The sequence below is a fragment of the Dermacentor variabilis genome, chromosome 7, assembly GCF_050947875.1.
Source record: "Dermacentor variabilis isolate Ectoservices chromosome 7, ASM5094787v1, whole genome shotgun sequence".
Taxonomy (NCBI): domain Eukaryota; kingdom Metazoa; phylum Arthropoda; class Arachnida; order Ixodida; family Ixodidae; genus Dermacentor; species Dermacentor variabilis.
The window spans coordinates 53,921,980-53,939,376 of NC_134574.1; the positions used below are offsets into that span (position 1 = coordinate 53,921,980).

A 17,397-nucleotide genomic window follows, 5' to 3' on the forward strand; every position below is an offset into this window, starting at 1 on the left:
AGGAAGGAGGCAACGTCACGAGCCGTCGCGGCTGGCAGAGCGGCCGTTTCTGCATACCTCGTGAGATGGTCTACAGCTACAATGACCCAGCGATTGCCAGCAGCTGTGTATGGCAGAGGCCTGTAGAGGTCTATCCCAACCCGGTCAAAGGTTCGCGAAGGGCACGGCAAAGGTTGCATTGGTCCAGAAGGGCGGCAAGGATCAGGCTTCCGGCGTTGACATTCTGTGCAAGAGCGAATGTACTTTTGTACAAATGTGTACATACCACGCCAATAAAACCTATGACGTAGTCTGGTGTAGGTGTTGAAGAGACCAGCGTGTGCGCACTGAGGGTCGGCGTGGAAAGCGGCGCGTACATCAGTGCGGAGCCGTCGAGGTATTACAAGCAGCCATTTGCGGCCGTCGGAACTGTAGTTACGGCGATAGACAGTTCCGTCGCGGATGGCGAAGTGCGAAGCTTGTCGGCGAAACGCTTCGGATGGTGGGCGTGTAGGTGAATTAGAGATGTAATCTATCAAAGATGAAATCCAGGAGTCCTTGCGCTGCTCCAAAGCCATGCCGACAGAAGCGAATGGAAGTGGGTCGTCTAGGACGGACACACTTACAATGTCGGCGTGGACAGGCGAGCGCGAAAGAGCATCGGCATCGGCGTGCTTCTTGCCTGAGCGGTAGACAACCCGGATATCGTACTCTTGGAGCCTCAGTGCCCACCGGGCTAGGCGGCCGCAGGGATCCTTGAGAGATGACAACCAGCAAAGTGCGTGGTGATCGGTAAGGACATCGAAGGACCGGCCGTATAGGTATGGGCGAAATTTTGTGATGGCCCAGATGATCGCGAGACATTCTTTTACCGTGACGGAGTAGTGCGCTTCAGCTTTCGTCAGAGTGCGGCTCGCGTAAGCAACAACATATTCTTGGCAGCCGGGCTTTCGCTGGGCGAGCACAGCGTCAAGACCAACACCGCTAGCATCCGTATGGATTTCCGTGGGAGCAGTTGGATCGAAATGGCGCAGTATCGGTGGTGTTGTGAGCAGGCGATGTAGCGTCGCGAAGGCATCATTACAAGTCGGGGTCCACGCGGAAAGATTGGGGTCTCCCCGAAGAAGCTCTGTCAGAGGTGCCGTTAACTGCCAGAGGTGCAGATAACGGAAGATGCGGTTCCTACTCAGTCCCGCATCTTCAGTTATCTATGTCGGTGTGAAAGATTTTCGTCGAAGAGGAGCAAGTATTAGAACATACTCAGTGACCCAAGTTGGTCCGATGGCTTGTTTCGAACCCTGTTAGATCAACACTACAGTCCGATGCATTAACCATTCGACCACGGATAACTCAGTGACCCAGATAGGCGGGAAAAACGGTTAGATACGAACATACATGAGTAGATACAGACACAGATACACAAGTACAAACATCGATGCATGGCCCGCGGAAAGTGGGTGAAGTACCCTAAGACTGCCATACCATTAAACATGTGCATATTCCACGCACTGAGGGGAATCCATGTTACGCGAAACGTTTTGGAATTAACTGGCTATGCAGCACCGTTTGGGAGTCTGCAAACGCGGACGGTCATGTGCAGCAGCAAACAGTGTACCTTGATGTGTGCTTAACGGCCTAAAGAAGGGTCGTGAAGGTCCGGTGCGAGTGTCGGGAGGAATGAGTAAGCGGCCTGTTGCTCTGCGGCGTTAGAAGTCAATGTTCACGGGAAATTCCTTTTTATATTACTGTTTGAGCAGTAACAACGACATGCCAGCGGGATTCCGGGATCATCTTAGAGATACCACCTGGCTCGAGCGCAGGTAGCACGCGAAAATGAGAGGCGAGAATCAGACGACGAACCAGGAATCACGACAATACGACGACCGTGACGGCATTAGGATCGCGAGCATATGCTGAGCGTCCCAAGTTGGTAGGCAAATTGGTCCACTGGGTCGGCCTATTTTGATGTGATGGTAATAATGTCATGTGGTGAATGTAGGTTAGAATGGATGCCATTCTTGTAATGTCGCCATGCATATGTGCCTCGCCATTCATGGATATCATGTCATGGCTTGACATTCATGACATGCCGCAATATGCTTGTCTTAACATTAATGCCAATTATGTCACGACATGAATGTCATGGCATATCTGCCATTTATGTCATGTATATATGCCATGGCCTGCGTATTTGATATATATGTAGTTAATAAAATGTACGTCATTCAAGCCATTAATGTCTCGTCTACGCGCATATTTAGTTTCTGACATTCATATGATGACTTGAATATCATACGTTATGGAATTGTCGTCAGCCTTGGAATAGACAAGTCCATTTGTCGAAACGTTGGCTCCTGTTTCCATCATGCTCATGTTTCCATCATTTTGCTCATCGTCTTCAATTTCCATCTCCAGCATTACCCGTGGTTTTTCTGAATGTTACGCCACGTCATTCATGCCAGGTCATGCATGCCTGTCATTCACGTCCTGCCAGTCAATCGTATTGTGGCATGCATGTATGTTACAACCTGGTATGTTATACAGGGTATCCGAACCATCATGCACCAAGATTCAAAAATATCCGAACGCCACGTACCTGGATGGAACCAAGGTAACATTTGGAGTCACGTTGAGATACTCAGTTCTTTTTTCACTTCGCCTAATTACGTGGGAAGACTTCACTATTTAATCAACGTCTCAAATATTACATTTACATGAAAAACGTTAATGAGAAAATTGTAGAGCAATATGAAACACTCCCGATACAGCTGTCTGTTGCTCGATACCTGCTACCTAAATGTGTTTTTCCGAGCATGAAAGTAGACCACGAATAGATGCAAAGTGCCTGGAGCGGCCTGTTGTACGGCAATTTTATGTGTATTCGCGGGCTTCTTTCGTCCACGGAAAAACGCTTGTACGTTTCAAGTATTGAGCAAGAGGAAGCTGTATCGGAAGCTTTTCATGTTGCTGCATAATTTTCTCACTGACGTAATTTTAATCTAATTAGAATATTTGAGAAGCTGACTAATTAGTTAAGAATGATTATGTAATTAGGCGGAATGAAAAAAGTAATCTCAGTGTCTCCAAGCGGCGGCAAAGAGCATTATCTTGATTCTGTCCAGCTACGTGGCATTTGGATATTCTTAAATCATGGTGCATGTTAGTTGGGACACACTGTATACCCAATCAAAACATTCTGACATATACCCAGTTAAAGAAACGACCACGACGACATCGTGGCATTCACATGATATAAATCATGTTATGGCATGCATGCATGTGTTGGGAACGCGGTTTAGCAGAGGCGAGGAATGCACGTTTTAACAGTTTGAGAATGGAGAGTCGACTTGCTTTATTAGGAAGTAAAAGCAGGTTTGCCGAGTGGTTGTCGTGGCGCCCCTGTCGGGCAGCCTACACACTTCCAAGAAAGAGCAGGGGGCAATGACCCCCACGTGGGGGCAAGGCGAGGTAAAAAGGATTTTCCAGAAGCGGGGACAATGTATAATGACGGACAGTCGCTACACATGCTAGCAATAATATGTTGTGTTATATACCCCGACACACTATTCTTATATATACCCGGCTAAAGAAACCACCACAAAGGCATCATGTCATAACACTCACGTGATGTCATTTATGTCATACCATTCATGTTATGCATGAATGCCATGCTATGAGCATTCTTATATATAGTGTGACCCACGTTACATGTGCCCGCGTTACTTCTGCCACGCAGCTGGACAGGACCAAGGTAATGTTGTTTGACGTCGCTTGGAGCAAGTCAGACTACTTTGTGTACTCTGTCTAATTGCATATTTGGTGATTCAATATTAAATAACTTCGGAAATTTTATAATCAAAGCAATATTGTTCATCAGAAAACTGGAGGCCCTCATGAAAAATTCTCAGTCCATGCTTATAATAAGTGCAATAAGGCCCGCACTGCACCGTCTTGACCAGGAAAAAGTTCTACTACCCGCCCGAGTGACCAAATATATCTTGATATGTCGGGCTGTTTGACGAGAACTACGTCATCCACTTTTAGGCCACTGCTGGCACCCGATGGGCAACGATGTAGTGAACTCGATGAGCTCGAGGAGGTACCCTTTACTCCATCGCATCCATAGGTGGTCAAGCAGTTTCTGACGCTACCGCAATTTCTTGGCCAGATCGCCCGTTCTTGCTTGCGCGCACCGAATTTTTATGATCCGAGTTTTGTGTTCCTGGTGCAGTAATCAGTGAACGCCCGACGAGAAAAGGGGCTGAGCAGATTGCTGAAGGTTCCGTCGCGTCAGTTTACGGGTAGATTAAGGTTCGTGAATTTAGCACTGCTTCCACTCCAAACAGTACTGTCTCAGTCTCTTCGCTATGCGAGTACCTCTTTTCAAGCACTTTGCGTAGAGAAGACTTGATTGAGCGGATCAATCTTTCTCCTGCCAACCTGTCCAAAATAAGGCGTTCGTGGTACACTGAACGTTAACTGTACGCCATGTTTGACTAAGAAGGACGCAAAAATAGAAGGTGCACAAAAAACGTCTGTTTTAGGTACGCCCTTGGACACAGCAAATGGCCTCTTCGTGATACCTTTTTGAAGCGAATACGTCATCTGAGTATAGTGTCAGCGGCGCTCCTCTGTGAGCTATAAATCCAAGCTATAAAGCTTGTAGGAAGAATTCAGCTGAGAGCTCGCTCGTAAATTCGAGGTTTACTACTCGGGTGGTGGCGCATGTGAATAGCAGAATGTATTCTTTGCAGGCGATAACAGACAGTGCTGTTTGCTTTACGTGGAGTGGTCCTGGAAATTCTACTCCAACTACTTTAAATGGTCACAAAGAAACAAGTTGATCGAATTTCAGGGGAGCATACTGCACTTTTACTGTATTCGTGGAATGTCTATTACACAGAAAGCAGGCATTAATAACTCGTTTGCTGTCCCGTCGAGCACAGATAATCCAGAAATGCGGGAGAACATTTACAATAGTGCTCGCAATACCTCCATGCAGTCCTATACAGTGCGCCTCTGTTATTACCATCGTCATGAAATGGTGGTGTCCAGGTAAAACAATGGGATGCTTGTCCTTGTACGTCGTGTCCATTAGTTCATGTTGACCTCTGAGTCTAAGCTGTTTACTCTGATCAAAGAAAGGGTGCAGATCTGTTAAGACTGAATGTTTATGAACAGCATTTCCGTGGAAAAGCCGTTGTATGTCCACAAGAAAATCCTGTCGTTGGACACGACAAATCTAAACCTTTCGGCGTTGATGAGCTCTTCGGCTGATATTGTTTTCGTAGTCGCTGCTAGCATTTTTCGACTTCGAGTAACAAATTGGAAGGGCCAAGCTGTGACACTCAGAAGTTTTTTGCAGATCCCTGAACTTTGCGAAATCAATTAGCGTGTCCGTGTGACGCTGCGTCTGAAAAGAACGCTTGTTGAGTCATACGTTGGCTCGAAGTCCTGGGCAGATTTAGGAATTGCGTCTGGTTCGTCAGGCCATGCTGACCATGGCTGCTCCAACCATCTGGGATCATTCCACTGGTTGTTGCTCTCCCCCAAGGTTCTTCAACATATTCCACGAGTCATTAAGTCGGATGGGTAGAATGGCCTGAACAGTAACGCTACATCTTCAGGCCAGTGGCGTCTGTTATCTGTCACTCCATTTTTGACAAATTGGCCTAATTGTTTGTGTTGCCCATGAATACGATCATGGAGTGAAACCACATCACATAGGGAAGAAACCTGTAATCCCATGAAGACAGGATATGTTTCAGTAGCCTAGCTCGTATGACTGCTGCGAAGAGCTGTAGCCTCGCCAGCGTTATAGATTTTAACGGTGCTGTTTGCGATTTTGGAGCTACGGGCAACCTGACTGTGTTGCCACGGATGTCGACTGCCCTCAAATACGCGCAAGCTCCGTAGGCTTTCGAGCTCGCGTGAGCGAAGATATGAAGCTCAGCAATCTCTACCTCTGCGTCCAGGCCACCTCTTACACACCGTGGAGTGGTCACAAAAGAGAGTTGGATGACCTTCGCGCACCATCCTTTCACTGAGTCTTTATCTCTACAAGTTCATCTGATGGGACTCTTTAAGACCCATAAGCGCTGAAAGAGCAGCTTTGCTGCAGTCACAGTAAGCGGGAAGACTATGCCATGGAAATCGAACATTCTAGGAGCAGTTTTCAATACAGTGCGTTTCGTGTCAACTTAGGCTTGATTCATATATTGGAATAGGGAATTCGCAGAGAATTCGAAGAGTTCATTTGCTGTGTCCGAGTGCGTACCTAAAGCGGACGTTTTTTGTGCACCTTCTACTTGATCTTTGTTGCAATAAAACTCCTCTTGTAGTCGTTTGTCATTCGTTTTCCACTTACGGAGGTTCATGCCTGCGTCTGTCATGGTAGTCTTCGAACTCTTGAAACCTTCTTCGAACCAAACATTCTCCAAACCTTCTTCGAAAGCGTTTGCCCCTACAAGCAGATCATCGACATAAAAATATGACTTCAGGATGGAGTCTTCATCACGTACGGTGTCTAAGTGATGATGGACAGTTGCCTTAGCAGAAACAGACTACATTTGACCCAAACGGCATCAGAGTCATACGCCATTCTGCGATGTCATTGCTCTGGCTACCGGGGACTGCATCGAATCAAAGAAAGCGGAATGCATCTCGGTCAGGCTGCTGTATCTAGATTTGCCGAAAGCCTATAAAGACCTGGAGCAGATCTGGATTCAGATTTTCCCCTTTGTCTAGGCAGTCATTAAGGGATGTGACACCTTGCGCATGCGACGAGGCATCAAACACTACTCTGAGCGTCGTAGTTAGTGATTACTCTCTGATCAGTTGTCTATGACGCATACAGTAGACAGCTGGTCCATTAGGAATGCTTTCGGGTACTAACTTCGCGTATCCGAACAAACCACATTGCCTTATGACCATGTCGTATCCCTGTAGCTGTCCGTCATGTAGAGGGCCCCTTAAACAGCTTGCGTAGGCAAGTGAAAGCTGTATCACAGCTATCTCAGAGTAAATGCTTGCGCTCTTGTTTCCACGGTATCGCAGCAGCATACCTATCATTAGATTTGCCTATCGTCTCGTGAACTCGCGACAGAGACTTGTACGTCATGGAGTCGCTTTGATCAGTGGTATCGATTGATTCGAGTTACCAAAACGCCTGCGAAATTTACGAGGTTTGTACGTGTTCAGAAAAACTCTTCACTTGTAGCGCGAAGACCATTAAGTTCATATCGTGTTCGATCAATGCTTCGTATCGACTTGATCCTTAATGTGTCCTCCCGAAGGTGGAACTTATTGCGACTAATCCTTGGATACCTGTGTGGCGTTCGGGTTCTCCAGTCAATACCTTCCATATATGATCTGATTCAATGAGTAAACAAAGTTCGGGTTCGGCGTCTGCCCGAAGAAAACACTGTTTTTCTGCAAGAAACTTGCGTTTAAGTCGCAGCTGTCTCGACTCACAGAGTTGTTGTCGATAGATAGCGCAGAAACGTCGTGAAAAATAAATAGTACCATGTTTGCTTGCGCAGTGCAGACTTGAGTGGTGTGCTGGCTACGAAATGAAACTTCCACGATATTACGCTTTTCAGCACTTGGCGGAGTTCCACTTCCGAACGTGTTGAAAGCGATTCCTGGCTCCCCAATGATCTGCAGTCGCAAGCTCATTGCGAGATCTTCTTTGATAAATGATCGTTGGCCACCGCCACCCGAAGTACTTCTGACGCATCTAAAGTTAGCTTTCCGATGGGCCCAAAGCACGGGAAGTTTCAAAGTATACTTAGATGTCCGTCCTAGAAATAATGCACGATGACTTCTTACTTCGGAGTATTGCGTTTAACGACGCAAATGTTATCCCGCTGTAAGTGGATCTTCCCGTACTCTCTTGTTTCTTGTAGTTCAGTTCCAACAAGCTGGATGCACGTCTCCCCTGGCAAGACGAACAAGGGAGCTTTTCATCACAAGGCCTTGACTGGTGACCTCGTGACGTGATTCTGAATCAACCATGCAACTGAATCAGCTAGCTGTTGTTTTTTCTCAGCCAGAGATAGTTTACCATTATTCGATTGGCATAAGAAACACTCGCGCCTTGTTAAAGACGCATTATGCAGAACAGAAGCGGTGCTTTGGTCTCGTGACATTTTGATATGAATATTTTGAACGAATGCTGTTGGTTTGAAACACTGCTCCTGTCTTTCTAATTCTACCCTGATGAAGTTGAGCATATTTTTAAACGCGGCTTCTAAAGACGGAGCCTCCAGTGTTTGTCCCGAAACAATTTTCAGAGGGTTATCAATGCCAGGCTTCCTTAGTGCCTTTATCCGCTTCTCGCGCACGAAAGGAAGTGCAATTTCACATGGCAAAGCGTTCCGCATGTCTACCAGTATAGCCGCAAAACTAAGCTCTGGTACGCTCAATGCGGTCAGGCAACAAATATGCAGTCGCGCCTCATCGTGGAAATTCCGGAGACCTCTTACAACGTTTCCCGACACGACGTGCGGAATCTTTCTTAAGGATGACAACTGATATTGTTAGATCTTTTCTCGGTAACCGAACATTTCCTTAAGAAGATCAACGGCGTCCGCATAACAAGATTATATGGTCGGTAATCCAGCGATCGACGCTGCCGCCTCTCCCTCGAGGTGATTTCGCAAGTGCTAGAACTTTGTCGTGTGCGATAGTGTCTCGTTTAGAAGAAGAGTTTCCTCAAACTGCTCCCACGATCCTGAATATTGGTAAATGTCTTCGCTAAAAGCACGAATGTTGGGCTTAGGTCATCGTATTCTCGATGCAACGTTGCGGTGTTAGATGCTGCCTGTTAGGTTGAGCAGAAACTACGGGTTGCGCCTCGCTTTCAGGTCGTTCCAAAGCGGGGCTCTGACAGCGCGATTCGGCCAGCATGCCTATGGCCTGATCGCCATAATCTGATACAGAGCTGTATTCCGCTTCAAGCTCGTTGTCGGGAATGTGTTGTTCGATTGCGGGATTAAGACTTGAAAATTTGAGATTGCTGGAACTCAGCCGGTCGAGAATACTTTTGAGCTTGGCGATGTCGGCGTTCTAGTCGGTGAGCAGCGCTCGGGCCTCCTGCAGCAGCTTGGTGTTCTGGCACGTCGAGCTGCCCACTTGGTCGGGAGGTGGTCCATCTGTGAAAGTTTTGACCTGTAACTAGGTCGGCATCGGGCTTCCATGGTGATGCTCGGCGAAGAGTTAGTCGGTCTGTCGATCCTCGTCACCCACAAAGCAAAGTGGTCGCTTAGAAGTTCCATCGAGTCGTCTGAGGAAACGAGGCGTTCCACAAAGGGTGTTTGGCACCATACGTATAAGAAAACTATGGCCGACGCGAGAAGTTAGACACCGAGCCATTTTTCCTTGCGTTCCCCACTTTCTCTTTTGTTTTCGCGCAGTCCCTTTTTCTACACTGGGGTTTAACGAGACAAAACCACGATATGTTTATGAGGTGCGCCGTAGCGGAGGGGACTGTGGAATAATTTTGGCTACCTGTGTTTCGTTAACGTGCACCGAATTCACAGTACACGGGTGTTTTTGCATTTCGCCCCCGTCGAAATGCAGCCGTGGCGGTCGGGATTTGATACCACCTTCTCGGGCTTAGTAACGACACACTAAAGCCACTACGGCATCGTGGCGGGTCGCATTGAAAAAGTAAAGTTTACAGCATGATGATGTAAAGAGTGCTTGACAATTGAAAAAAGTTATACCGCATGCTGGTATTGTTAGAGTGCAACCGCTTGTCAGTAAAGTTCAAAGTATGTAGTGCAATATAAGTGCAACAAGGAGTTAAATCTAACATTTGCAATTGACTGCACAGCGGCCCGACCGAGATGTCATTTTTAAATTACCTCGTAGAATATTTAATTCTACAGTATTAGCTATAAAACCACGATCTCATTATAAGGTACGCCGCATTACCAGACTCTGTATTAATTTTTACCTCCTGTTTTTTTTAACATGCACCTAATGCACAGAACACGGAAATTTTAAATGTATTAGCATTTACATGCTTACATAACGAGAAAAACCGTCCGTCCTTCCTTGCGTCTGTCCCATAAGACGATCGCTTTCAAGATAGCGCCCGCAGCAGCGAGCGAATTCACCTTCGTGCTGCCTCTCGCTTCGACGCCAATGAAGCGGCGACACCGCGCTTATGGATCTTAGAGAACACGCCTCACTCTGCCCCTTTCGCAGATCACTTTCAAGTTACGGGCTCGCGTGTCTCTATGCAACGCTAAGAAAGCGACGAGAACACAGTGCGCGAAGCTATCAGCAGTCGGCACTCTATGTCGGCATTGAATTTTAATTGAATTCTGGGGTTTTCATGCCAAAACCATGAGTTAACTATGAGGCACGCCGTAGTGGGTGACTCCGGAATGAATTTGGCCTCGAGGGAATGTTTAACGTGCCCCCGTTGCAGGGACACGGGTGTTTTCGCATTTCGCCTTGTGCTATTTATGGCAACCATCAGGTTACTATGATTAACACCATTGAATCGGTTCTGAACCGAGCGGCCAGATTCATTCTTTCTGACTACTCCTATAACACAAGTGTTTCAGCCTTAAAATCCAGGTTGTGTCTTCCCTCGCTCACCTCCCGCCGCAAAAGTGCTCGTCTTCTTTTATTTTTTAGGTTCGTTCATTTGCAGCCCGCAGGTAACCAGGTCATCATTCCAGCCCATCGTTTTTCCCGCCACACACATCTTAATGCTGTGTATCTACCACGCGCCCATTCCACTACGTATCAACGTTCTTTTTTCTATACACAGCCCGTGAATGGAATACCCTTCCTTCTGACATCGCCCTCATCACTGAGATTTCTCGTTTCAAAGCTGCCATCGAAGACCATCTTTGCAGCCACATTACCTAACCTGACACGCCGCTTTTTCGATGTGCCCACCCCTCATGTTATGTCCTGTTCAGGGACCTTTGAGGTGTAATAAATAAATAATAAATAAATCGAAATGCGGCCACCACGTCCAGAATATCATCTTGCGCACTCTTGCTCAGCGACGCAATGCCAAAGTCTCTACGCCAGCACTTCGGCTCAATAAATAGCTATTGCACTCCACTTGACCCGCTGTAAACAGTGAGGGGAAAAGACTGTGCGTAAGTTTTTCATCGTGATGATTTTAGCCTAAGAAGCTGTGTAGGGAACCTGCGCTTTATAAAACTCGGCACCATTTGTGCTGGATGACTTGAAGACGCGGAGTGTGCGGAAAGGTCCACCACACCAGTCTTGGAAGTTCAGAGCCATCGCCTATTATCTCCCTACGCCAATGTATACGGTGCGAAGCACAGCACGTGCACGACTAAAATTTGCCACGTACTATGTGCTTTGCATTTTCTTCGCATTTTAATTTTCCGCTCAGGCACAACAGAAATAAGATTTTCCAAAATAAAGGGAATTTATCACCGCATACGAAGGATTGTTTCGGAAAGATGGGGCTAGTTAGCATGAAGAAGTTAACGAACAAGTTAGCAGATTATTCTTGCACTGGAGAAGTCGTGCGCTTGCACGCTTATCGTTTCTTGCCGTTATAAGATGCTAACATTCTGGGCGGTCAAGACTGGCATGACGTTAAGTGGTACCTGGGCATACAGAGGAATCAAACAACACGAAACTGTGAAGTTTCGAAATTTGGTGTGTGTCTCTTCAAGTGTTACAAGACACATCCTAGCGAACAGACATGACCACGCGTAAAGTATACGCTGCGAATGCAGCTGATTAGATTTTGTTGGTGTGCTTTCTTTGCGCGTTTATCTTACGCCGCACTAACACTGCTTTATACCGCTTTTATCTAAGCATGCCCTGTTTAGACTGCTTAATCCCAATATTTTTCTGAGACCCGCAGCAGGTGTTGATGCTTCCCGGAAACATAACTAAGAAAAGTCGAATAGGTTCATGCTGGTATAGCGTGAAAATAACGCGGGTTTTCTTGATGAATGTGCCACTTTTCAACCCCGTCTTGCGCTGAAACTGAACTGTCGAACTTCTCCGTTGAAGGTCCCGGCGAGAACTACACGGACTACGTCGCCACGCGCTGGTACCGGGCGCCCGAGCTGCTGGTGGGCGACACGCAGTACGGCCCGCCCGTCGACGTCTGGGCGGTTGGCTGCGTGGCCGCCGAGCTGATGCGCGGCGAGGCGCTGTGGCCCGGAAAGTCGGACGTCGACCAGCTGTACCTCATCCGCAGGACGTTGGGTGAGGGTGATGCGACGGCTCTTTAAGGGCGTACGTTAAAACACGCGGCGATTTGTGAAAGCCGAGTAGGCTTTTTGTTTGTTTGTTGTTCAATAACCGGTTACAGACTGGAAGGTAGAATACAATATGGCCGATTATCTCAATATACAGCTAGAGAACATAGGACGAATCCTTTCTTTATGCAACACGTGCAAACCTACACCCCAAAGACATTAACGTACTATGTTTTATTTACAAAAAAATTTAAGTGTGAGCACGACAAAAAATAGAGCTAATGAAGAGAAGCGTAACGTGAGATCCGGAGGTAAGTAGTAGAATGTCACATTCGATATGGAATAACAACTAATATATGCACACACATGAATGCCATTGTTCTTGTAGTCCTAAAAGCAAACACTCTCTATAAGCAAAGTGTACAAGGGTATGCATATGAAATCAAATTACTTAGCTTGCTCTGTACAAAGAATTACCATAGGGCTCTCAAAGCCCACATGTCTAGGGGGGCATGGCCATGGATAAAGTGCCTTTGCCATAGTAAAATCGTGTATTTCCAAGTGCATTACTTTATCGTGCAATTTGAACTTGCCATTAATCAAAAATGTGGACTGTCCGTTAGAATACAGTCCACGCAAACATCTGGGATGCCATAATATGGGCTGTTGTAGTTCTCCGTTGGGTGTTCGTCGTTGGGTGCGTTGGGTGTACAGCTGGTTAAATTTTGCGCCTTTCGTGAAAGTTAAAGCGCAGTTATAATGCGTAGGAGCAGTTGAATGAGTGATCTATGCAAAGGCAATAAATAGCCATCCCACATTGAACTTTGGTTACACATTACCCATAACAATCCCCGTATTTCCATGGAATATGAACACGACGGGGCCTTTATTTACCGATTACACACGAGCGCTTGGTATAAAGCATGGAAATGGGCAGATAATGAAGGTGCACTAAAGATTTTCGAAGCTTGTAATGCAACTAGCGCATTTAAGTTTGTCCACGAATAACAACTGGCATGCCCAATATTTTCAAGAAATGTTACTTTGGTCTGACGTAACCTTTTTCGCGACACTGGGAAACAGCGCATACACACACACACGCGCGCACGCACGCACGTGCACACACACACACACACACACACACACACACACACACACACACACACACACACACACACGCGCACGCACGCGCACACACACACACACACACACACACACACACACACACACACACACACACACACACACACACACACACACACACACACACACACACACACACACACACACACACACACACGCACGCACGCACACGCACGCACGCACACGCACAAACTCACACATGCAAAAAAACGCGCAGTAAAATGAAAGCAGTAAACTTTCACGCACGAAGAAGTCCTACGTTTTGTATGAACTCAGAACTATTTTTAAGAGTCCTGCGGCATCCCGCAGGGAGAGAAGCAACGTTCCTATATGCGTATCTGCACCAACATTCCGCGCATGTGTGCGAACTATATTCGTATGAGAGTCTAAACAAACAACTACGCTAAGATCATTCGATAGTTTGCCCCTGCAACTTCTTCGCACTCGTTTCGTTAACAGACCTACCCCATATATGGCCGTGCATTTCACTGTAGTGATCTCGGACTGCGATGACTGGCGGGAACGGCGATCTACATTCATATTTCGGCGAAGGTGCAAAGGTTTCGGCGTATTTCAAAATACCTCAGCAAAAGCGGAAGCCGCAATCTCGCAACGCACGCATTGCTTATTTCATAGGATATTAATAGCCGGTCCTGCCGTTTCTCCAAATTTAACGCGCGTCGTTTGACTAGGCCAGCGAAAGCGGTCATAACAGTAATGCTGCGCATAACATAACAGTAATGCTGCGCTGCCACACTATCCATCTGTTCGGTTTTCACGTCACACGTCAGTCAATTGAATTTGCAAGATGGTTGAAGATATATGTGATGGCGACCAGAGTTCTTACATACAGCGCGTAAGCACCGCACCAAAGTGAAATGCTCACGGAACGAGCAGATATTGCAGGTGCACGCAAAGGCGTATCGTAATCCTTGTTAGCAGGTGTTTAAATAACATGGATCCAAAAGGCATTAAACTTTCGATGCCTTCTTTTCATTTTCGCAGGCGAACTTATACCAAGGCACCTGCAGATCTTCAAGACCAACGACTTTTTTGCTGGAGTCAGCATTCCCGATCCTGACGTAGTCGTAAGTAAACATGTTCTTAATGGCATCAAAATGCATGAAGAATGTTTTGTGCACAATTTGCAGGGATATTGGGCTCGTCAAGCTGCCTGTGAGCAGCTTTTTTTCCGTCCGCCCTCCTATCTAACATGTATGATGGCACATAAACATTATTATTATCCTGGCGTAAGCTACTCCTTTTCGCTTGTTCATGAGATAATTTAAATGAAAAAATAACAAAATATCCCGGCACTAGTTATTATTTGAGTAAAACGCACAAAAATACCACACAGGGGTGGATGTCTTGCGTTAAACGCTGCAGTTGTAATAAAAGACGTAGACATCGGAGGTAGAAAACTGCGTACCACGCAGACCAATAAGTAAGACACACCTAATCTTTTAAGCAACCTAACCATAATATGACCTTTCTTCCACTAAGGCTATAAGATGTGTCGGAAAGATACATTTCTCCCACTTTCAGGACAAGTATTCCCGTGTTGGGCTGCTAAGCATGAGTTCGCGGGATTGAATTCCGGCCGCGGCGGTCGCATTTTGATGAGGGCGACATGCGAAAACACCCGTATATTTAGATTTAGGCACAGGTTAAGAAGCCCAGGTGTTCCAAATTCCTGGACTCCCCCACTAAGGTGTGAACAGTAATCAGATGTTGGTTTGGGCACCTAAAACCCCATAACTTATTTTTTAGGACCACTTTTCCAAGCACGTCGCTGATTTGAAGAGACAAATGACACTACAAGAAATTACTGAACGCGCTTGCTTCCCATTGCATGAAAGGTTTTTAAAAGGAAAAAGACAAACACATGACGTGGGAGGAAACTGACACAGACTGTGGACGTTCGTTGAAAATAAAAGGTCGAGGTGCTGGAGGTTTAAAAGGCTATGAACAAGGAAAGTTTATACGTCAAAGAGTGTGAAAACGAAATATTAGTTTCAGTTTGCACGTTGTAGAGCGTAAAAAAACAAACAAACGCCGCCTGTAACTATAGGGGCAAGAACGGCAGGTCGTAAAAGTTTCACCTGCCAAGGAGTGTCAAGAAAACTTTGGAAGATTTCAGAAGAGTGACATTTACTTGACATATAAGGCAGTAAGTGATAAGAACTACAAAGCTAAAAGCGCCCGCTGAAGTTGAATTAAAAAGTAAAAGCTAGCGCAAGAACTTTGCACGCAACGAGACAGAGGGAAAAAAATCCGAGCAATTTGCTGCAACGGTTCTGCTATACCAAGCATTATAAGCACTGCTAGCCCATGACGATAAAGCATAGATGCCACGTCCTGCAAGTTTAAGTTTCGTGCGACGTTTGGTTATCTCTTGTAAACTGGAATATATTGCTGGTTATGGCTGTATTAGGCTTTTGAGCACTAAGTTATCTGTAAAGACGGTTCCTAGCGGGCACACTTTAAGCTTCCTATGTACGTCTGCCTTAGTATGCCTCTTGTTTCCGCGAATTTTGAACTCCGTATCACATATCTTTCCCTGAGGAGAGCGCGGAAAATTTGCATGCGTCGTAATTTCACACGCTTATATCGTTCACGTTTGCTTGACAATAATTTGCTGTAGATCCCACAATAAACCCGCAAAAATTTACTGCATGTCACCCATAATCTGCTCTTTATTCCAACTCGCATAACATGGGTGTTATCTTAACTGGAATAGTGTGAAAACATTCGACGAGCTTCATATGGCGTCTGGAACTAAAAAAAAAAGAATACTCAGGCACTATCTGCTAAACCCGTAATCATCCCATAAACTGTAAACTCTGATCAGATATCACCTCCAATTTGTCTCCAATTTTTGCGAAATGTGAATATTGTGCAGCAACACTTTTTTTTATGGCACTGGCAAAGGTTACGCATAATGCTTTCGAGCTTCCATACGAATTACTTCTTACAAAACTCGTGTTTTACTAACACTTTTGTGATTACATCCATGTAAACCATAACATGCCTCCTAGTTCCTTCAAATGTAAACTCTAAATCGCATTATGCTCTTTCACGACACCGCGAAGTTTTCTACGCAGTTTGTAAAACACGCTTACAGCACTTCACAACGTCTTGTACACGTAAGTTTATACAGAGGCCGTCATCTACAGAGTTTAAATTTTCGGCGTAGATCACCCACATCATTCTCTCCATTTTCGTGCAAATGGAATCTTCGTGCAGGTTCACTTCTCCCTTGACAACGTGCAAACAAATTACGCGCGTTGTATAACGTCTCTACAGAATAAAATAAAATAAAATAAAAACGAGTATACAGGAATTATTTTGAAAGCCCTTAACTAAGGTGTACACGTCAAACTTGCGGGCCACCACCACCTTAACATGTGCGCCATTCTCAATACATCTAGAGATCCGGTACCATTTGGTTCTTTCAGAATGCCAGGGAAGCATCCCATGCTTTACCGAATTTTGCTCGGAAGGTGCAAAACACCAAAGCCCTGAAAACTTCATAGTAACGCCTAGCGCGTTTGAACATTTCGTGCTGTTGGCCTAGCACAAAAAGGAAAGGAAAGAACCCCTATGCTCTTGGAATAAAGTGCACTGCACTTGCAATAAAGTTTAAATATCACAACGAAGAAGCGACGTTGCATTGATTTTTAAGCATGTAGTGATGAGTCATTTTGATTCCTTCTTACAGGAATCACTGCAATCTGCGATACCAGCTGCCGTGGACACATTCGGAATAGATTTCTTGAAGGTGAGCAGTGACGAGTAGTGCTGGCAACGAACAATAATTCAGAGTTTATCTTTGGCTTGGGACTTAGATTGCAAGCCCCTATAGTAATTAGCTAAAATAATAATGAGCACGTTGGCCCCCAGAAGAAGTGAACACCGAAGCGAGAAATGTTAGCTTTAATGATGCCTCATCCCGTGGGTATTGTCAATATGGTGGCTCTATAGCGTAAACACCCGTAGTGAAAGCCATCCGTCATGCCATCCCGATTAAAAGTATACACGCCACGGGGCGAGTGTG

The 17,397-nt window shown here is 45.9% G+C and overlaps 1 protein-coding gene across 3 annotated transcripts in view; it reads left to right on the plus strand.

Moving 5' to 3' along the window:
- The window catches only part of LOC142587440 (cyclin-dependent kinase-like 4), a 96,775-nt gene that overhangs the window by 61,699 nt on the left and 17,679 nt on the right, over window positions 1-17,397 (plus strand). For all 3 annotated transcript variants that reach the window (XM_075698459.1, XM_075698462.1, XM_075698460.1), the window contains exons 6-8: window positions 12,007-12,204; window positions 14,346-14,428; window positions 17,062-17,121. In XM_075698459.1, coding sequence (XP_075554574.1) covers window positions 12,007-12,204; window positions 14,346-14,428; window positions 17,062-17,121 — 341 coding nt within the window. The remainder of the gene's footprint in view (window positions 1-12,006; window positions 12,205-14,345; window positions 14,429-17,061; window positions 17,122-17,397) is intronic.